At 44.1% G+C, this 23,084-nt stretch overlaps 1 protein-coding gene across 50 annotated transcripts in view; it reads right to left on the reverse strand.

Moving 5' to 3' along the window:
• Positions 1–560: 560 nt before the first annotated feature.
• TNRC6A (trinucleotide repeat containing adaptor 6A) overlaps positions 561–23,084 on the reverse strand; it is a 245,054-nt gene continuing 222,530 nt past the window's right edge. For 42 of the 50 annotated variants that reach the window (XM_085017303.1, XM_021081334.2, XM_085017311.1 and 39 more), the window contains 8 exons: positions 22,072–22,203; positions 12,016–12,174; positions 11,124–11,264; positions 9,370–9,477; positions 7,872–8,093; positions 5,084–5,154; positions 3,973–4,112; positions 561–3,471 (listed from right to left, as the gene is read on the reverse strand). In XM_085017303.1, the coding sequence (XP_084873429.1) occupies positions 3,096–3,471; positions 3,973–4,112; positions 5,084–5,154; positions 7,872–8,093; positions 9,370–9,477; positions 11,124–11,264; positions 12,016–12,174; positions 22,072–22,203 (1,349 nt within the window). In that variant the 3' untranslated portion in view covers positions 561–3,095. Of the gene's footprint in view, positions 3,472–3,972; positions 4,113–4,546; positions 4,671–5,083; positions 5,155–7,871; positions 8,094–9,369; positions 9,478–11,123; positions 11,265–12,015; positions 12,175–22,071; positions 22,204–23,084 lie in introns of all 50 variants that reach the window. The other 8 variants (XR_014840522.1, XR_014840519.1, XR_014840526.1 and 5 more) reach the window with 1 other exon arrangement.

The following is a 23,084-nucleotide window of genomic DNA, read 5'->3' on the forward strand; positions in this document are numbered from 1 at the left end:
CAGAGAGGGGACCACATTTTTTCGCAAGCACCGATGGGAGGAGGTGCCTGCTCTCTTTCGTTGGCCGTGCCCACAGCATGTGGAAGTTCCCGAGCCCGGGATCAAATCCCGACCTGAGCCACTGCAGTGCCTATGCTGGATCCTTACTCTGCTGTGGCCCAAGTGAACTCCCAGGAGGTGCCTACTCTTGATGGAAGAAGAAAAAGAAAAAAAGGCGAGCTGACCCCGGTGATTACTGTCTTTGAGGGGAAGGCAGCGTTGGGCAGGCCCACAGGGGAAGGAAGAGTGGAGCCAGAGCCGCTCCAGACGCGCCCAGCGGAGCAGAAGCTGTGTGGCCCTTGGGAGCCGTACTTGGAAATGCGCAGCTGGATGTGATACGATGTTTTGGACCAACCCTTGCAGGCTGTCAGTGACTCGAGGTCACGGAGCCAGGGGATGTCACACTCGAGGCTGGGAAAGGCCCCGGGCGGTGGCGAGAGCCCAAGGGAGACTGCGGAGCAACACGGTGGCTTCGGGAAGAGAATTGTTTTTATTGAAGGACTCGGCAACAACCAAATCGCTTTTTCATTTTTTTAAAATCAAACACTTTATTGTCACATAACAAGCGCAAAAAATTCCCAAACACTTTAACGATACAATGAACGCAGTTATGAAGTCAATTATATACTACTCAAAGCCCCCAAAAGGTCAATCAGCTTAACGTTCCAAACATTTCCAGACGTGGTTTTTCAAAGCTACCTTTGGTTTTTGGAAAAACCAGTATGGAAGTCCATATACATTGACTGCATTGAACAACATTTGCTTCTATTAAGGTGTCCAACAACATTAGCTTACATCTGGCAAGTTGGAGCATGATTTGAAGTCATACACTGAAATACATACACAGGAGTTGCCCCCCGGGCTCCCGGCAGTGAGGAGCGAGGGCGGTGAAGGGGGAAGCAAAGGCCAGTCCGGGCTGTGGCGTTTCTCATTTTGTAACAGAGGTATGAGAGTTTAACACTAGAACACTGTCAAGTCATTAAGCTTCATGTTCCAAATGGTCTCTTGCTGAGGCTTGAGATGGGCACAAATGGTGGGGAAGATGAAGTCACGGAAGAGTTTTGAGCAACCAGATCCCAAAGATGCTCAAAGAGGGTAGGAAGGAGCAAGCTACAGTTTCCCATTGTTCTCACATTATTTCAGGGTGAAATTGTGAATCAGTTCGGATAAAATGTTCAAATATTTGCTTAGATTTTTACTCGGTTGCTCTATGAGAACCCTCATACATAGCAACGTTGAAACGTTCATTATAAAAAAGAGCGTACAAATAAATTCACAAAAAAGAGACAATTAATGTTGAGCAGCCAAAAAGTCATGGTTTATTATATCTGAAGAAATTTCATAATTCAAACACAACCAAACTGTACATTTTACAATCACATTCTATTTGTAAACAGTTAAAAGCCACTGACTTCTTTTGCATCTTAGGACACAAACAGTTAGAATCAAGGCAATGAAATGATGGCAAATTCTGTACTGTTAAAATTTTTACCCTTGTTTAGTCTCTCTTCTTTGACTAAGCAAGCATTATAATACCATTTGTGGGCAAAGAAAAAAAAAACAAAAACAAAAACAAAGGAAGGGAGGAGAGAAAGAAATTTTAAAAATGGTGTAACTCGTTAGTTCGCAACAACATTTAAAATTTTTTTTATACAACGAACAATTCTGTAGGCCCAATACCTTGGTTACAGTATGCATAGTTACGGATTTCGGCTTTAAGGTACAACAGTTAGACATGAACACAGTCACGAGAGAGCAGAAACATAGAGAGCCACTTGATGGGATTACAAAAATTATACCTACTGATTATTAGCAAACCATCATCACTCACTAATAAAAAGACAGCATCTGAAAGCAGAATCTCAAACTCCAGCTTTAAGCGTTTTTTTTGTTGTTTTTTTTTTTCTTTTTTCTTTTTTTTGGCAGAGAAAATTCTTTAACAGAGCAATATGTAGTATCAGTGCTAAAAGTTGGGGTTTTTCTTTCTTTCCTATAAGAAACTACAAGGAGGTTGGTTTTTTTTTTGTTTGTTTTTTTTTTTTTTTTTTTCCTTTTTTTTCCTTTTTTTTTTTTTTTTTAAACTGGGGAACTGGTTTTCCTGAGAACCATGCTCTTTGATTTAGGACAGGAATAGAAAAACAAAAGAACATGGCCAAATGCTGCTCCTTTTTCCCAGAGATAGAAAGCATCTTTTAAATCATCCTCCATTTTTTTTTTTGTCTTTTAATTATTTTTTTTTAAATGATGGAAGAGTAAACATTTTTTTTTTCTCAAAAAACAAAACAAAAAAATCTGTAAACAAGAAGGTTCAATGTGGGAACCTTCAAAACAAAATGGAAAGCCTATTCAAAGTGCAGGGCCCGTCCTGGGTGGCAGGTGGGCTGCAAGTCACAGCTGTGGCCACAGTTTTTCAAACTGCAGAGCGAAATTCTTTAGTTTTACAACATGAAAAAACTGGTGCAATACTTTCATTTATAGTCCTAAGTCAGTATCATAACTTGATCTTTTAAACTCCACGATACCACAATAAGGTAGGCAAACATCAAGGCATAGTAGAGAGCGCACACCTTTTAAGAACATCCTTGAGTAAACATTTACACTGGAACAGCTGCCCCCCCATATTGCCGATTAGACGGAGAGAACATCATTCAGTGCAAAGTTAAAAGCTCATTCATTATCAGCCCAAAAAATGGTTTTGCAAAAAGAAAAAAGAAAAGAGAAAGAATGAATGGAGGGAGGGGGAGGGGCTAGAAAGGGGGAAAAAAAAAAGAACTCAAAGGCTAAACATGATGAATATACACAAGTGAGCTCATTCTATACGGTTTAGCATGTATGGCGCTATTTGGGAGTGTAAATAGATAGATACCTTTTCACATTATAATATTGGCCTGCATGATTCAAGTATTCAAACTGATATGTTTCAGGGAAAACAAAGTGGAAAATGTGCAGAGAATAGCTGTTCCCACAGGTGGCCCCTGGCTGCAGGCGGCGAGCCCGACTTAGTGCTCCTTTCTTTCTCATCTTGAGGTCGCAGTCCGGGAGTCTAGTCTACACTGTTACATGGACTCTCCACCCCCACCCAGGTGGTCAACAGAAAGAAAAGCATTAATGGGGGATGGGCTGCTAATTCCCCGGGGGTCGCTGCTGCTCGGAGGACCCCACAGGCTTGTGGAATAATGTGGGGTCCCCCAGAGGGAAGTGCCATGAAGGTCTCCACAGTTAGTTCCCGACAGCCCAGCACCATTCCAGTGATTGAGATCGGTCCGGCTGGAGAATGAGTGGGAACAGTCGAGGGAGCCCAGCCGGCTCTGGCTGGACCCGAGAGACTGCCAGCTGGGAGAAGGGGTCAGAGACTGACTTTGTGCAAAGAAACGACTGATCTCCTCTTCACTGGCAAACTCAGCAAGAATAGTAGTGTTCCCCAGTACACACCTGGAGGAGAGAGACACAAGCAGGCCTGGTGAAGACTCGGGCCGTCTGAGGGGTCTGACTGAGCCACACGGGTCAGGGGCAGCTCTGAATCTCTGCTGAAAAAGCAATGGATGCGCGAGGGCGAGCAGGGAGGGAGCAGGGAGAGCACACAAGGACCCAGCGCCCAGGAGTCCGCACAGCACCAGGGCTCTCCAGGCCCAGACATGCCACCCGGTGCCTCTTCAGCCTCAGGATCATGTCTTTTTGTCTCCTAAGAAAGGCTTGTCTAGAGCCATTCTGATCTGAGATGATGCACCCCCCCCCCCCCCTTCTGAGTACTGTCCAAGATACTGTGAGGCGGCTGCTGCTGTTATGGGACTTCAAGAGCTGGGCCGGCCCAGAGATGGAGCACTGTGCCATGAATTGCACCCCCCTCCCTCCATGGGAACCCTAATGGGAGATTTCTACACTTGCAATACCAAGGGCACTTTCCAGGTGCCAAGTGCAGAATGGCCAACTTACATGTGCAGAGACTTTTGTGCCTTCACTACCTCTTCTTTTGAACTGTAACGGACCAAAGCATTTCCATGTGGGAGGTTCAGGTGGAATGTTATCAGTGGGCCATGCTGCATGCACAGAGTACGCAGAGTTGAGCCATCGATCTAGGAAACAGAGCATGGGACCTGCCAGTTAGACACACTGCCACAAGGACCATCCAGGGAGGTGGTCCCAGGCTGGTCCTTTCACTCTCGCCCAAGGTTCGTTTTTGTTTGTTTGTTTTTCAGGGCCATACCCGCAGCATACGGAGGTTCCCAGGCTGGGGGTTGAATCAGAGCTGTAGCTGCCGGCCTACGCCAAGGCCAGAGCAACACAGGATCCGAGTCATGTCTGCGACCTACACCACAGCTCACGACAACGCCGGATCCTTACCCCACTGAACGAGGCCAGGGATGGCACCCGCGTTCATGGATACCAGTTGGGTTCATCACTGCTGAGCCACAGTGGAACTCCTCACCCAAGGTTCTTTACTGGGATGCGACTGCTGTGATGAGGTAGTGTCCCGTCCCCCCAACCTTCGCTGGTCCCGGAGCCATACCTCTGTGGCCTCTAGACTCCTGGACACTCCCCAGAGCCCCAATTCCTTAGTCACTGCCCCTGCTGTGGCTTCCTGTCTTCCGTCTTCCCTGCCCTGAGGACAGGACTCATGAAGGCACTGCTCCCTGGGGATGATGGGGGTGGGCTCTTAACACACAGCCTCCCGAGGAGGGGGCAGTCCAGGGACTAAGAAAACGTTCTAATCTAAAAGGGCATACAAGGACCATCTGCACCACAGTCATCTGAACGCCCTTATAAAAATACAGATCCCTGATCCCAGCTCAGATCTACTAAAGGAGAGTCTCTGGGGTGAGACGCAATTCCCGTGCATTTTACAGTGTCAAAAACCACTGCATCAGACCACCAGGCTGCCTGAGGCATCTAAAAACCACCCTCTGCTATTTCGGCTGCCTGGCCTTGACGTCTGCTTAGCACCACTTCGAAGGCCTGGCCAGTACCCCTCTCAGACAAGAATGGAAACCTTTGCTTCCATGCTACCTGGCGTAGCCACATAAACCAGGATACAGGATATTCTTACCTGAGGTGTAAGGTTTTTTAGAACAAGCCAATTTGTTATTCTCCCTGAGCTGCTCTCACCCCAGCTGGAACCTAAACAAGGAAGGAAACGGAAAGTCAGTTTTCCAAGTGACTCTTCACGCAGTCAGACTAGAGACGTTCGGGAGGATCGCCTGGGCTCCTGGAGTTCTCTTCTTTTTTTTTTTTTTCAGCAGCCCCCTCAGCATATGGAAGCTGCTGGGCCAGGGATCGAATCTGAGCTGAAGCTGTGACTTAACGCCACAGCGGCAGCAACACCAGGTGCATAACTCACGGTGCCACAGTGGGAACTCCCCTTCTCTTCCTTCTTACTCACCAGCACCGTGGGGTATCTCCTTCCTAGGCCCAAATGCCCAGAGCACTCCAGCTCTGACTAGGCGTTAATCCCTGGGGCATGCAGCTCTGTGTCTGGGGAGAGTGGGTTCAGAGGGCTCCCAGCTCAACATGTGGCAGGCTAACGAACCAAAGGCCAGATGGCTCTGGGACCTTCCCATTTATAAAGGTACAACTCTCTCAAAATGGTAGCCTCTGGGAAACAGGCTCAGTTTGTGATGCTCGCAGCTACTGATCCGCGGCTTTGCATGCACATCCCACAGACTGTGCAGTACGAAGGGGATTTCAGGGTTTGCCATCATCCAGACATTCCTGATTTTAGTCTGGGCCACCACAGGGGCTCCTCATCTGACCTTCCTGCCCAGCCTCAGGGCACCCTCTCTTTCCAAGCAGCAGAGCAATAAAACACGATCACGTGGAGAAAAGGGAACCCTTCTGCACTGTTGGTGGGAACATAAGCTGGTACAACCACTAGGGAGAACAGTATGGAGGTACCTTAGAAAACCATACATAGAACCAGCATATGACCCAGCAAGCCCACTTTTGGACATACATTCAGACAAAACTTTCCTTAAAAAAGACACATGCACCCGCATGTTCATTGCAGCTCTATTCACAATAGCCAAGACATGGAAACAACCCAAATGTCCATTGACAGATGACTGGATTAGGAAGATGGGGTATACATACACAATGGAATACTCCTCAGTCATAAAAAAAGAACAACATAATGCCATTTGCAGCAACATGGATGGAACTAGAGACTCTCACACCAAGTGAAGTCAGTCAGAAGGAGAAAGACAAATACCATATGATATCACTTACATCTGGAATCTAATATATGGCCCAAATGAATCTTTCCACAGAAAAGAAAATCATGGACTTGGAGAACAGACTTGTGGTTGCCTAGGGGGAGGGAATGGGATGGATGGGGAGCTTGGGGTTCATAGATGCAGACTATTGCCTTTGGAATGGATTAGCAATGAGATCCTGCTGGGTAGCACTGGGAACTATGTCTGGTCACTTATGATGGAGCCTGATAATGGGAAAAAAAGAAGGTATACATGTATGTGTAACTGGGTCGCCATGCCGTACAGTAGGGAAAAAAAATGTATTGGGGAAATAACGACACAAAAACATTAAACAAACGAAAAAACCCCATCACGTCATCCCATCGACAAGCCATTTAAAACCACCTCACAGAGACTTGGGGGTGGCTTCGGAAGATGGCTGCATGACACAGCTCAGCCTACACAACTCTCGCAGAACACTGCCCGCTCCCCCACACTCTCACTCCAACAGGGAGCCCTCCTGCTTTTCCAAATCTCTGCCGTGGCAGGTAGTGCTCCCTCTGCTTACCTGGCTGACTCTTACAGGCTTCCTGACCACACTCCACTCCACCAGCCTTCCTAAAGGTAGGGGCTCCCAGGCCACTTCTATTATCTCTCCCCCCTATCGTGCACCACCAGTCACTTAGCTGACACCCAGAAGATGTCTGTGACCTCAAAGAACCACTGACATGACACCAATTATATGAATTTGCATTTGGCAGCTTGGAACAGACTCAAGTGTGCTTTTCCCATAATTAAAACTTTCCCTCAAAGGAAACACTACAAGTTTTATTTCAGCCAATCACCTGTCTAAAGATCAGAGATTTATTACTGAGGTTTTACTACCATTTTCAGCCTGGAGATGAGAAAGTTTGGTACATTTTGGGGACAGGGAAGAATGAAGGATCAGACCATTATCTCCTGGGCGAGCTGGCAGACAAGCTCTGAACTCCACTTGTGCTGTGTATGGTGTAGGCTGGGGGAGGCGGGTGAGGACCTGAAGCCAGTATAAACCCAGAGCTAGTCATCTAGAGAAGGGAGGGAGACGTCTGACCCAGTCGGCCTGGGGCAGTCTGCTTTCAGGAGTCACTAACAGCATGTCCCTTTCACTCGCAAATGTCTCTATTTAATCAACACTTTTTTACGATGATCCTAAGTACAGGCCAAGCTTTCGCCAAACAGACCCCATTCTTAAAGGCCCAGATGAGCTGCTCCCACCTTCCCCAGGCTTGTCAGGCTTCTGCTCATGTGACATGGCACTATCTGATGCCTGCCAAGAGCAGGAAGTCACTATATCCACTGAGATGAGCTCCTGAGGAGTTTCTAAAGGAAAGGAGATTCTCATTCCATTAACTTGACCACTAACTGCTGTGTGTGTGTCTTTGGGGAAACGATAAGGGGGCAAAATTAGTAAAATTTAAGACTCTCAAAAGCATGGAAATTGCAAGAGGTAGCAATGAACTAGGAATGTTATGGTTTTTATTTAAGTGCCAATCCTATTTTAGAGGGGAGAATGCAACAGTCTGCTATTTAGGTCTCTGTTAAATTGGACTGGTTAGCGTTCAGCAAATAAAACCACATGAAACCACCTTATGCACATCACCTTACCTGGGGTATACCTGGCGTCAGAATTTCCCCATCCTCCACCTACACGAAGGGGAGAATTATCCCACGTAGACAAGGGTGGCTTCTGACCAGTCAGTCCCGGAGGTGGGCGGGACGGAGCAGTGATGTTTTTAGGTGGCAAAGGGACCTTCCACAGCTCATGAGCCAGAGAGGTGTTTGTAACTGAACCAGGAGACCATGTCAATTTGGAATCACTATTTCTGGCTACTCGAAAGAAAAAAACCAAGTTAGGGAGAGGAGAGAGAAATGCTTTCCAAAAAGAAAAATTGTGAAAAATGACAATGTCCGTTCCCCTACTAAAAGCAAATCATATAAAAGAAACCAACAAAAATCCCCAAATCAAACTAAACTGCCAGAGAAAAACAAAAAGGGAAAAGGAAACTGCTCCCTTCGCCTCAAAACAGACGTTTGGTCTATTATTAAAACAATTAAGACCTGTGCAACTCTTAGTCCAGTGCACAAAACTACACGTAACACTGCCCTGAACTGCTCTAAAATAGCAACTGGGAATTCCTTACCTTACTTAACAAGCATAATGAGTCACCCAGGACTGGCTCTTAGGGCATTAGATTTTAGCACTTTGTTGTGTACTCCTGAAAAAATGGCTACAAAAATTGCCCCAGCTCAGGGAGTCCTCACAGCAGACATTCCCCGGACGGCTGGGCGCTTGATGTGCGCTCGCTACGTCTGATCTTCACACACATTCTACTGAGGTCCAGAGAGGTTATGCAACTTGCCTATGGGTCCAGCGCCCAGCCAGGCACACAGAAAACGCAATCAAAGTAACACTACTAAAACGAGGAGGGAGAAGGGGATAGATAATTTTGTAACATTCATCAGCATCAACTATTTATTCATCAAGGGCATGTCCTTACGTCAGAACATCCCCAAGTGTGACGGCAAGACTGGTCAGCAGAGTTTATTACTGGTCTGAGACTGTCCAAGAACAGAAACGCAGAGCGGGCGTTTGCAAACTCTGCCAGCCATCTGACACCGCCCTTCACTCCCAAGTGTGTCCTCATTTCTCTAGCATTTCCAAGCTCAGATTTACTATATTTTAGAAAAGTTATGTCTGCAAAGGACTGGGTATTAAAAAAACAAAAGGGCCTTTACTGCAAATAGTTGAGAACTACTGTTTTGAATTAAATTACATTTAACTACAGAGCAGAGATGGCTCTCAGATGAAGAGAGGCTATTTGGTAAAAGCTGATTATTCTGGTAAATGACTGCTGGATATAGTACATTTTAAAAGGGTGTTAAACATAGTTTACATTAAAACATATAGTACATTTTAATGTTAACATATAGCACATTTTAAAAGGGTATTAAAAATATTTTCCCTGGCTCAGAAATATACTCTCTTGGCTCCTTGAAAAGACGACTTTAGGGCAAAAGAGGAAGGATTAAACACAACAGCCCCGGCCCAGGTCTGATGACCACGACCTCCGACAGAGCCTCAGCAGCCCGGGACGAGGCCCACCTGAAGTGCTTTGTGCTGTACTGCTGAGGGGAACGTTGTAGTTGGAGGCACGAATGGATGACCAGGCACTAGTTGAAGGCAGCGTGGTGTTCAAGGATGAGGATGACCCTACGTGGGGGAAGAGCCCAATTAGTCATCCCCAGAACACAGGACGTGGTGTTTTCAAATAAGCAAAGGCAGCCAGTGACACTGCAAGGCTATGGCCCAAGAAAGGAAACGGGCCTGATCGGGGCCACGGGGACAGTGCCCACGCCTGCAGCCTCCCTCTTGCCTTCCAAGCAGCACGTGGAGAGCTTCCTCGCTGTCTTCACCATGGCTCAGAAGAGGCATCCCTCCCACCTCGTCTTCCTCCCCCATAACTGCCTGTGAGAATCCACTCGGCCAGGAGACACAGCCTGAGACCCGGGGCAGGACCTGCTCTGCTCTCAGCACCGGGCTCCTCGAGGAGCTCCCAGCTCCTGTCTCTGAACACCAGTGACTTCTTCCCAGACAGACAGCTCACCAAGGTGCACGGGCATTACCGTGAGCCAGGCCTTTGTCCTCCCTCCTCGTGCCCCACACTCAGTCTCCAAAACCTGGCCTGCCTTCCTATTTTTTAGAAATCCCCTCGACCACTAACTCTTCTTTAGCTCCAGACTCAAGCAGTACGTGGATCACTGTAACAGCTCCTGCTGCCAGATTCACTAACTACCAGGCTGTGAGGTTTTATGGTTGGCTCTGTCCATGTTCTCCTGCGAAAAGTAGTGGCTTTAACTATTTCTATACACAGTTGTCTGCTAAATTCAGCTGTTTTAGAATAATGAGGACTCTTATCTCACCACTGTGATATGGCAAACACCTGTGAACAAATTATGTATTTAATGGAAAATGTTGACTGTTTCACATTTTATCATAAACTGTTTAAAGGGCTAGCTACAAGGATATATGTTACAGCAAGAGAAGTTATCTTCATTCATTTCATTCACCTTTCTTCTACTGCATGCATGGAATACTTGTACATGCCTGGGGTGAAAAACAACCAGGGGGTAGTTGAGGAAGATTTTATTTGCTAACCTACTAAAAAGTGCATTTGGACTGTAGGGGCCATTCAATTGTTCTTATTTTCACTCTCTGAGAGACAAAGCCAACTGCTTCTCCAGAGGGAAGCTCTTTAATATCCAGGGTGTGTAAACAAACACCAATATAGCATCTTTGATAAGAAACACCCATTTCTTAAAAAGCACAATACTGAAACTTGTTATGAACTAGGTAACAACCTTCAGGTAGTTGTCTTTTGGGGGGGGGGGGGGGGCCTCACCCGTGGCATACGGAAGTTCCCAGCCACAGCAACACAGGATCTGAGCTGAGTCTGCGACCTACAGCACAGCTCACACCAACGCCAGATCCTTCACCCACGGAGCGAGGCCAGGGATTGAACCCGCAACCTCATGGTTCCTAGTGGAGTTCATTAACCACTGAGCCACAACAGGAACTCCAACCTTCACTTATTAGTACAGTTACTGAAAAGCGAGTGTCTGTTGGTCCTTCGTGTTGATTCACTAAGTTAATACACATGTTTACCATATCAAGTGATAATAAATCCTCCTCATTTTTAAAGTGGCTCTGAGTCACCCAGGGGAAACCAAGAATTCTGTTATAGCTGTCTGGAGCCCTCTGGAGGTGAGGTGCTGTGGTGTGTAGGGAGTGTCTCTTATCGCGGAGTTTCCCACAGACTTTGAGCCATTCTGACAATCTCCTGCATCATCATCACTTACCACTGTTCCTGTCCCTGAGGTGGTCAACTTCCCGCACAGTATTAATTGAAAGATTGTTTATGACACTGCCAGGAGTGACGTAAGGGTCAGTTTCAGGGTCAATGTTTGGATAACCTTTCCATGGTTCACCAGGGCGAAATTCTGGAAATAAAAATGTAAAATTAGTTCAGGCTTAGTCATCATCTAAAAATTCATTACTAATTACCCAAAAGTTTTATTCCTGTAGTTTATGCAAGTCTCAAATCTTTTTCAATATTCTCAAATTATTTTCCAATACCCTAACAGGCTGACATGATATCATATTTAATAAAAGCTTTTATTAATTTGAATAACTTGCAAGTTTTTGCATGAAGTAGTATCTCTTAGGTTTATATATTCTTAAACAGTAACATTTTATTTTTATTTATTTATTTAATTTATTTAATTTATTTGTCGTCTTTTGTATTTTTAGGGCTGCACCCGCGGCATATGGAGGTTCCCAGGCTAGGGGTCTAAACAGGAACATTTTAAAGTGCCTTCAGCAATTTATGTAGGACACAGCAAGTCCAGGGCGCATTTCTGGCGATTCCTCAGTACATGGAAATTCTGCCACATCAGTCCCCAGACACAACTGGAGAAGATCAATCGGTGAAGGTTTATACCACGCTTCGTGTGGGCCAGTGGGACGAATCCCACCTTCGAAGCTTGGCGACAAAGGCACCAGTAAAGGGCCAGGTTCACCCGGCAGCCCAGGACCTGCGGCTCAACTTCTCCCTCATTTCCGCACTCTTCCTCATCCCTAGTGTAGTTTCAGGCTGATCACCCCAAAGCGGGGCCAAATCACTGGTATGTCTAGAGGTGTCCGAGTCTGAATGGAAAGAAATTCTCATGAAAGGAGCTGTCAGCATCTTACCTGGTGGCCAATTAACACTGCTAGAGCCGTTAGGCGATTTGGCACGTGGCCAGCCATCTCCTATTGAACCTGGAGGACTGGCTGGTGAAGTACTGCTGTTCATAAAGTCGTAGGGAACAAATGGAGACTCTTCCAGCCGGAAACCACTTGAAATAGCACCTAAAAAGGGAAAATGATGAGCACATGTGAGTTAAATGTGAGCAACACACACCAGCGCATTTATTTCTTATAGTGTGTCAAACACAGTAAGAAAGCTTTCTCTTAGATCTGGGGGTTCCAAACTGTGTTGCGTAGATTATGTGAAGATGTGAGGAGGAAAGAAAGTCCTGTGCTTTCTTCCAGATGTCAATCAGTTCCACTCTCTGAAACCAAAGGGGTCCTCACCCTCAGGGACTCTAACCAAAAGCCAAGCAAACGGGCACAGAGCAGGAGGAGACAGTGTGTGGCAGTGGCGGGGGCGAGGGCCGGCCTGGAAAGTCGGGTAGAAAGGTTCTAGGCAGTGGGTCTGGCATCACAAAGAACTGCGGAGAACAACTGCTTGGCACGTTTGAGGAACTGAAAGATCACTTTGCCCGAAAAACAGTAAACAGCAGAGTGAACAACACGAAGGAGTGGGGCCCCAATCCTGAAGGACGGGAAGGACCACGTACATTTTGTCCTAAAAGCTAGGAGTTCAAAGATCCTGGGATGAGGTGTGCACTCTAGCTGCCCCCACCCTGCCACTCCAGTCTGGCCGATGCCCTGCCTAGTCACTGAGGGCATCGGGATTTGCAAGGCCCTCACGCAGGGTTCTGTAGGACTCAGCAAGGAGTTCTTCATACTGAAGGGTTTTAGGAAGGAGAGTAAATAATCCTATTTGTTTTGAGGTAACTCTGGCTACGAATGAAAGGAAACAGGGAGACCATTAGGAGGCCAGGATAGTGAGACACAGTGGATGTTTAATCTATAGACTTTGGAAGCGGAATGGGCGCTATGCACAGATGGACTGGATGTCAAGATTGGAGAATGGAAGACATCAAGGATATCTCTTAGACCCAAATAGCCACCAAGTGATGAATGCATAAACAAACTGTGGTAGAGATGAACCAATTTGACTGTAAAAAGGAAGCACATATGCATGCTACAACATGCACCATGCTTGACACTAAGCCAAAAACGCCAGTCATAAAAAACCAGGTATTACATGCTTCCGCTAATAAGACATGCCCAGTATAGACCAATCTATAGGAAACAAAAATACTGGTTTTTACGTATGGCTAGGAGAGGTGGGAAGATGGAAGTGGGAGGAGTGACACCTGGAGGGTTCTTCTAGGGTAAGGAAAATGTTCAAAAATTGACTGTGTGATGGATCATGTAACTGAGAATATACTGAAAGCCACAGAATTGTACCCTTTAAAAGGAGCAATTGTATTATATGTAAATTATCGCAATAACTTTTTTCAAAAGGGAGAATGACTCTTAAGTCTCTAGCTTCAATGACATGATGGAAAGAGGTTAACAATTTCTGGAACGGGGTGCAGCAAGGGCGAAGCAAGCGACGCTGAGCAGGACGCTGTGGAGTCCTCCAGCATACAAAACACTTTCCCTGTATCCCATTGCTTTTTCGTAGGAAAAAAAGGTTTCAACCTCCTAGACCATCCCTAAGTTCCGAAGGGCAGATTCAAACAGTTACTAAATAGGGGAGTGAGGGAATGCAGAAACAAAGGAAAGGCAGTCAAGAAATATAAGTGCAGCCCGGGGAAGGCCCTGGTTCCTCTGCAAAGGAATACACAACAATCTGACAGTAAGTTCTTCTACAGAAACTACGTTCCCCCCAGGGGGAGGATGGTAATTTGGGGCTGATCCCAAGCACTGGACCTCAGACTGGTTGGAAGGAAGAAGACGAACCTGAGATTCCTGGAACAGCACCCTGTCACCTCCCTACCAGGCAGAGGTCGGTCACATGCCCATAGCCCTCCTCCCAAATGTTGCCTATAAAAACTTCCCTTGAAAGTCATAGGGGAGTTTGGGTTTTTTGAGCACAGCTGTCTCTTCTCTCTGCTTGGCCCTGCAATAAACCTTTCATTGTGCCAAAGTCCGATGTTTCAGTTTGGCCTCACTATGCTTCGGGCACACAAACTTGATTTGATAACAAAAGGAAAAACTAAGTGTCATTTGAATTGAGTGACTGGTCATTAACTATCATTACAGAGAAGAGGGAAGACCTGAGCCACTCTCTCTCCTTTTCGCCTAATGCATTCTTTACTTGGAGCCGAATAACACTGAGCTAATCAGTGGGTAATCACTGTTGAACTTTTGGAAATAAAGAATTAGAATTTGCTATGAGGTAGATATTTTGTCTTGCTTGCAAATAATCTGCTCAAATAATTTATCTTATTCTTTGGATAGCTCTGGCTTCTATTTATTATCTTTCAAGTTCAGTATCAAGGTCAAGGAATGAAGCAAGCCACATTTTTAGTAAGATACTATGGTACTACCGCTAGGCATCTTTCAGGTACCTCTTAGGCACAGAAGTGACACGGGTGTGTATGTGCTTAAAACGTGACTTTTAACCAGGTATAATCACCACCAGTATTAGAAGAGTCATCCCGGAGTTCCTGTCGTGGCGCAGTGGTTAACGAATCCGACTAGGAACCATGAGGTTGTGGGTTCGGTCCCTGCCCTTGCTCAGTGGGTTAATGATCCGGCATTGCCGTGAGCTGTGGGGTAGGTTGCAGACGCGGCTCGGATCCCACGTTGCTGTGGCTCTGGCATAGGCCGGTGGCTGCAGCTCCGATTCGACCCCTAGCCTGGGAACCTCCATATGCCGCCGGAGCAGCCCAAGAAATAGCTGAAAAAAAAAAAAAAAAAGAAGAGTCATCCCTACCTTTTTCCCTCAAGGAGCACTGTGTGTCACCTTTGTAAAAATTCCATAAAGAAGTAATTTTAGGAGTTCCCATCGTGGCACAGTGGTTAAAGAATCCAACTAGGAACCATGAGGTTGAGGGTTCAATCCCTGGCCTTGCTCAGTGGGTTAAGAATCTGGCGTTGCCGTGGCTCTGGCGTAGGCCGGTGGCTACAGCTCCGATTAGACCCCTAGTTTGGGAACCTCCACATGCTGCGGGTACGGCCCTAGCAAAGGCAAAAAGACAAAAAAAAATAAAAATAAAAATAAAAAAAATAAAATAAAATTTGATTAAAAAAAGAAGTAATTTTATAAGGCAATAGTATCTATTTTTAGAATGTTAAAAAAGAAAAAGAAAATTGAGGACACTAAAGATTGGGTGAGCTTCTCTGGTTGTCAATAGTCGGTACATGTCGTCACACACTATTGCTGGGAGAATTAAGTTTGTAAGACTCCACTGAGAGAAGACAACAGAAAGCTCCTCCCGGTTTCTCCTGAACTCTGCTCTATGTACCCATTTCCTTTGCTGATTTTATTTTATTTTTTTTAAGGATTGCGCCCATAGCACATGGACATTCCCAGGCTAGGGGTCAAATTGGAGCTGCAGCTGCTGGACTACGCCACAGCCACGTCAGATCCGAGCCCCATCTGTGACCTATACCACAGGTCACAGCATGCCAGATCCTTAACCAACTGAGAGAGGCCAGGGATCGAACCTGCGTCCTCATGGTTACTCATTGGGTTCGTTACCACTGAGCCACGATGGGAACTCCTCTTTGCTAATATTAATCTGTGTTCTTTTTCTATAATAAACCATAACCATGACTTAAACTTTTCTGAGTTCTGTGAGTTCTTCTGGCAAGCCAGTATACTCAGGAACCTTTGACATAGGGAGATTTTCTTGAATTTGCCCTTTCTTCTCTGCTCCACAACTATCTTACTAGCTCTCTAAGCTTCACTAAAAGGGGATTAAAAAACAGAACTCACCTAGGATTGTGAGGCAAACTGTCAGAGCCAGCCGAGCCTTCCACGCAGGCCGCGCTGGTCCCCAGGCTCAGGCCACCTCTGACATGAGCCTGAACACTGCCACCAGATCACCGCCCCTCCTTTAAAAAAATGATCTTTACAGTACTGTCATTACGGAAAAACATTTTCTACAACATGGAAATACAAATGACAAGGAGGTGGATAAGGTTTTACAAACACATGAGCAAGCTGCCTACGGAAAATATGCCAAGTTCCTTCCTCAGACATCAATATGACTATAGGGAAATCGTTCTCCACCAGTGGGAGGGAAGGCGCAGGCGTGAGGGGAGTGGGAGGAATGAGTCAGTAGGCGCATGGGCAGAAGCTTCTCGACTCTAAAGCTCGGTGCTGGCAGACCTTCACATGTCCACAGAGATGCCAGCAATCTGAATATGTACATGAAATTAAAATCTGAATATGCACATGAAATTTCCTTAATGTTTAAAAAAATGTTGGTGCAAAAAATTATTTTCACAAGAGTAAGGGTCTAACAAAATGCAATGCGCAGACTGGCGGTTTGGGGAATCGCTCCTAAAATATGCCAATTTTATTTTTATACAGGAAAAAGAACAGACTACATCCAAATATTAATAATGGAAATAAGATTAACATTTCTCTATTTTTTTAAATATGAGGAAAAGAGAAAACAAAACAAAAAGAATATGCCTGAGGAGAAGATTCTAAATCTCTATCAGGAGAAAGAGAGATAGTAAGAAAAGAAAAAGAACCATCAAGCAAAAAGGGGTAATTCTGGGAGAAAATGATAGTATAAACAATTGGAGAGTAAATATAAGAAAAAGCACCTTCTCAGAGTTCCCGTTGTGGCACAGTGGAAACAAATCCAACTAGGAATTATGAGGCTGTGGGTTCGATCCCTGTCCCTGGCCTCATTCGGTGGGTTAAGGATCCAGCGTTGCTGTGAACTGAAGTGTAGGCCGGCGGCTACAGCTCTGATCAGACCCCTAGCCTGGGAACCTCCATATGTGGCAGGTGTGGCTCAAAAAAAAGAAAAAGAAAAAGAAGCACTTTCTCTAAATAGATTGAAAAGCTTAAAAAAAAAAATCAACATTTTAAGACTTGAAATTTAGAGGGCTCTTATACATACACGTATAAAACTAACCTGGTCTTTCTTTCTAGAGATAAAGACCAAAACCATACCAGGTCAAGGTTTATTTTTGGTTTGTTTTTGTTATTTTCTTTTTAGGGCCGCACGTGGGGCATATGGAAGTTCCCAGGCTAGGGGTTGAACTGGAGCTGTAACTGCCAGCCTACACCACAGCCATAGCAATGCAGGATCCAAGCTGTGTCTTTGACCTATATACCACAGTGCCTGGCAATGCTAGATACTTAACCCACTGACTGAGGCCAGGGATAAAACCTGAATCCTCTTAGATACTAGTCGGGTCCATTACTGCTGAGCCACAATGGGAACTCCTGAGGTTTATTTTTGAAGTCATTTTTACAAGGAAGGAAAAACTACAACAATGAAGAATAAAGGCAATCAAACAGAAGAAATTCTAACAAAGATTCTTGATATTTAAAGGGATAAAGTAAAAGCCTAGAGCTATCAAGATAATATCCATGAAAGGAAGACTACTAGCCTTGGGCTGGTTAAGGTTAGTTACAGTGCTTGCTAAAGTAAAGAAAATGAGAACATTTTGTGGTTGGGGAAGCAGATAAAAATTAAGTAATTTGTATTACTAATAGGAAAATAATTTTAAAAAACAAAGAAAAAGTGATGTTTCAAGACACCAAATTAAGTAAATGAAAGATAGGAGAATAAACCCACATACTTAATGGTCATTTAATCCATGACAAAAAAGGCAAGAATATATACACCATTGGAGAAAAGACAGTCTCTTCAATAAGTGGTGCTGGAAAAACTGGACAGCTATACGTAAAAGAATCAAACCAGAACATTCTCTAACACTAGAGACAAAAATAAATTCAAAATGGATTAAACACTTAAATGTAAAACCAGAAACCATAAAACTCCTAGAGGAAAACACCGGCAGAACACTCTGACATAAATCATAGCAATCGGGCACAGGGAAAGATGCTCCACATCACTAATCATCGGGGAAAGGCAACTCAAAACCACCATGCAATAGTAACTCTAACCTGCCAGAATGGCAATCCTCAAAAAGAACACAAATAACACGTTGGTGAGGGTGCAGAGAAAAAGGAGCCCTTGCACTCTGTTGGTGGGAATGTGAACTGGAGCAGTCACTATGGAAAACAGTATGGAGATTTCTTTAAAGACTAAAAATAGAACTACCAGTGACCCAGCAATTCCACTACCGGGTATGTATTTAACAAAAACCCCAAAAACACTAAGTTGAAAAGACACACGCACTCCAATATTCCTGGCAGTATTATTTACAATTCCTAAGATATGGAAGCAACCTAAGTGTCCATCAACACATGGATGAATGAATAAACAAGATGTATAATACAAACACAGGAATACCACTCAACCATTACAAAAGAATGAAATTTTGCCATGTGCAACCACATGGATGGACTTGAAGGGTATTGTGCTTAGTGAACGAAGTCAGACAGGGAAAGACAAATACTGCACGCTATCATTTATATGTGGAGTCTGAAAAGTACAAACTAGTGAATATAACAAAAAAGAAACAGACTCGGATAGAGTAAACTAGTGGTTACCAGTGCGGAGAAGAGCAAGAGAAGGGTAGGAGGGTTAAGAGATATAAACCACTAGGTATAAAATAAGGTACAAGGATATACAGAACAACACAGGGAATGCAGCTACTACTTTATAATAACTACAAATGGAATATAACCTTTAAAGTTGTGAATCACTATGCTTTACACCTGTAACATATATTTCTTATACATCAACTGCATTTCAATTCAAAGGAAAAAGGGGGAGTTCCTGTTTGGGCTCAGTGAATTATGAACCCAACTAGTATCCGTGTGGATGTGGGTTCGATTCCTGGCCTTGCTTAGTGGGTTAACGATCTGGTGTTGCTCTGGTGTAGGTCACAGACACAGTTTGGATTCCGCATTGCTGTGGCTGTGGTGTAGGCTGGCAGCTGCAGCTGGGATTTGGCCCCTAGCCTGGGAACATCCATATGCTGGAGGTGTGGCCCTAAAGAGAAAAAAAAATAATAATAATAATAGGAACCTACACGGAAGTAGAGAACATTACTATAATATGTTTATTAGATTGCTCTGTATACAGGTACAAAAATATTAACTACTAAAAAAAATTCACCGCTCACATTCCAGATGCATGCAGCATTACACAGTCTACGCAATGCAATGCATGGTAAAAAATGATTAAAAATATATTTAGTTTTCAAAAAGAAGAGAAAATATAAACACAGAATTTTAAATTGAAAAATAAATTTACTAATTGAACTGAATGAAAAACAAACTTAGGCTACACTGCCTATGAGACACCCACCCACTACCTGCACGGCATGTGCTAATCAGTGAGATAAGAGCTTAATAATTATTATCCCATTCAATCCTCAACAATTCTATGATGTATCATTTCTACTTTACAGATGCAAACATTGTGTCTTAAAAGAGTTTATGAACTGGGGTCAAATTCCCAGTCTATCTGACTTCAAAACCTATGTTGCATGATGACATGCCATTTATATAATGCATCCAATATATCAGTATGCCCTGTGCTAAGTATACTAAGCATTTGAGCAGATATATGTCACATACAACAGCAGTGAAAGGAAGGAAATGTTTCATTTTTACAAAGAAAAAAATGGAAAAATTTACTTTAACCTGAGAAGACAAAAAACTATGAGATAGAAATTTTTTGGGGGGTTTCCACTGCCTATCTCTAGAGTCATTCTCCTCCAGGTTTTTTACTCCTGGCTCCAGGATTCTGTCCTTGTGCCCTTCTCCTTATGCTCTGTCCCTCTGGGCCACCTCGTCCATGTCCACAACCTCAACACTCTGAGAACACCAAATCTTCCTCTAGCTGATTTTCCTTTCGAGCACTAGGCCTTCATTTCTAATTTCTTACTGAGCTTTTCCACATCAAGCTATCCCCCAAACATACCTTTAACAGGTCTAAAATCAATTCATCATCTATCCCAGCAGGCCTACTTCAATGCCTGCATTTATTCTACCATTAACTGCGTTATAGTGCATTCATCCTTTCACCTAGCAAATGTTCTCAAGTGCTGCAACGGACTCAACGGAGCTACAGGTAAGCAAAGCATGGGCGCGGTCCTCTGGGAATTTGTATCCTGAGACAGACAGGTCTAAATAGATAGTTACACAAGAAGACAGAAACACATAAGAGGCCCAAAGCCTGGAGGATGCTTCTTTGATAAGACTCTTGCAGCCAGTCTTAAAGGTACAGGGGTTGGACTGAGGGACGCGAAAGGCAGGGAAGGCACATTGTAGATAACTGCATATTTTGCCGAAAAGAGTTGAGTTAAACACCGAACCATTTTGTCCTAATTCTAACACTCTCTTCAATGTACTCCTTTTCAAATTTGTTGCCCTTTCTCACTTAGAGTCTGCTAAGTCTACGTGCCTTTAGCTAGCCAACATTTTTGTGTTTCTTTTTTCGTTTTAAGGGCTGCACTTGTGGCATATGGAACTTCTCAGGCCAGGGGTCAAATTGGAGCTGCAGCTGCCGGCTTACACCACAGCCACAGCATCACGGGATCCGAGCTGTGTCTGCAACCTACACCACAGCTCATGGCAACGCCGAATCCTTAATCCACTGAGTGAGGCCAGGGATTGAACCTGCATCCTCATAACCCGCTAAACCACAATGGGAATGCCCACCATTTTCATGTTGAAATTGATTTTTTGGCACCATATTTTCCAGGATTGCTCCATGCCTGCTACAGCAGCTTTACCTTCCTACCTTCTCTCACATGCTCCTTGACCCCCACAGAACTCACCAGGCTGTCTCGACTAGGAACTTTTGCATGCCATCCTCTCCCTGATGGTCTTTCTGCACTCCTCTGGTAAACCTGAAGTCTCAGCTCAGATGAGTCCCTCTACAAAGTCTCTACAGACCTGCCACACCCATGACTTGTCCTTCCTGACTCACTTTTCCAATGGATTTCACACTCTTACACTATTTATATTATTGTCTGTGTTAACTTTTATAGTACCTACCACACTGTACTAGAGCTATTTACTTGTTTATTTTTGCTCAAACAGTGAACTCCACCAGGGCAAATATTTTTACTTGCTTACATACACTCAATTGCGTGCATGTATGTACATATATATCTAGGTATTCAAGGAGGCCTAGCAGTCCTTGGGAAGCAGAAGATATTCCACTGATGTCTGCTAGATGAATGGATAATACTAAATAAGATGAAAATATTTATAAAAAGAAAATTTAACTGATGAGAAGACATTGAATCTGTATGACTTAACACAAAGCAACAAAGAACATGTGGCAAAATACTAGAAACTGATAGAAATAAAATTACAGTGGAAGTTTCTTTTTTTTTTTGTCTTTTTGCTATTTCTTGGGCCGCTCCCACGGCATATGGAGGTTCCCAGGCTAGGGGTCGAATCGGAGCTGTAGCCACTGGCCTACACCAGAACCACAGCAACGCGGGATCCGAGCCGCGTCTGCAACCTACACCACAGCTCACGGCAACGCCGGATCCTTAACCCACTGAGCAAGGGCAGGGACTGAACCCGCAACCTCATGGTTCCTAGGCGGATTCGTTAACCACTGCGCCACGACGGGAACTCCCAGTGGAAGTTTCTAACAGCCTTCATTACAATACATTGAGTAAATGTTAAGTAGAACATCAGACCAATAAAGTAACAGCAAAAACCTAAACGACCAGCTAAAGAAGGTAAAATAATTTAAAAATAAATGTATAATCTGATCTCTGCACAACAGCAAAATAAAGGTCAATTTTTGTTTTAACTAGGACCAATAACTAATAAAGCAATTTTGTATAATCTGATCTCTGCACAACAGCAAAATAAAGGTCAATTTTTGTTTTAACTAGGACCAGTAACTAATAAAGCAATTTTTTAATAATGAGGGAAGGTTCTTAAGAGAACTTGGCTTTGAAAATACATATTTAGAATAAAGCTCTAAATTTAGTCTATAGGTTTTTTTTTTTTTTTTTTTTAAAGGCAAAATATAAGAATGTGTTTTATACCATGTTTGCTGGAGTTTTGATCCAAAGATGTATTCACAGAAATGCTGTCTACTGTAGTCCACTTCCTTAGTCTTGACTGTGGCTCTTTAATACTGTTCATATCCATATTTACATTCAAGTTTGAGTTCAAGCCTAAAAATAAAAGAGTTATTTTAAAAACCACTTTTATAAAACAGAGCACATTTTCCATCTAGTACTTCAACTTCCATTTTTCAGGAAAACATATGTAGCTAGTGTTTTCAATCCTGCCTAATGTTCCTTAACAAATATCATCCTGTAAATGAGGCACAATCAAATGATTACAGACAAAGGCAAGGCAGGCAGACAGACAGATACTCTGGGTTCTCGGCCAAGGTCACAGACACAGACAACATGAGGAGAAAGAGCCACATCTCGGTTCCCAGAGAAAGCAACGCACAGAAAGTCTAAATAGCTGGCCTAATACTCAATTATATAACGTTTTCAAACCATAAAACTGTTAGTACCATAATTACATTAACGGTGGGAAACTACTCCATATAATTTTGATTGTTTTTAAATTCCTTGGCAAAATAAGAGAAAAATGCTATGGAGGCCATCAAAGTTTCTCTATTAAAATACATCCCGGGAGTTCCCGTCGTGGAGCAGTGGTTAACGAATCCGCCTAGGAACCATGAGGTTGCGGGTTCGGTCCCTGCCCTTGCTCAGTGGATTAAGGATCCGGCGTTGCCGTGAGCTGTGGTGTAGGTTGCAGACATGGCTCGGATCCCGCGTTGCTGTGGCTCTGGCGTAGGCTGGGGGCTACAGCTCTGATTGGACCCCTAGCCTGGGAACCTCCATATGCCGTGGGAGCGGCCCAAGAAATGGCAAAAAGACAAAAATAAATAAATAAATAAATAAATAAAAATACATCCCTTCAGCCACTTCCCAAGAGTATTATGTATGAAGAATTACATGTGATCACTTTCAATTGCTAACTTCTGCTTGTAAACAACAATTTTCAACTGGCTGACCCACCAAAGTATACTGCCATT

This window comes from Sus scrofa, chromosome 3, assembly GCF_054392235.1.
Source record: "Sus scrofa isolate SSC_HxYL_T2T_F1_AM1 chromosome 3, Sscrofa_HxYL_maternal_Yorkshire_Landrace_v2.0, whole genome shotgun sequence".
NCBI lineage: Eukaryota > Metazoa > Chordata > Mammalia > Artiodactyla > Suidae > Sus > Sus scrofa.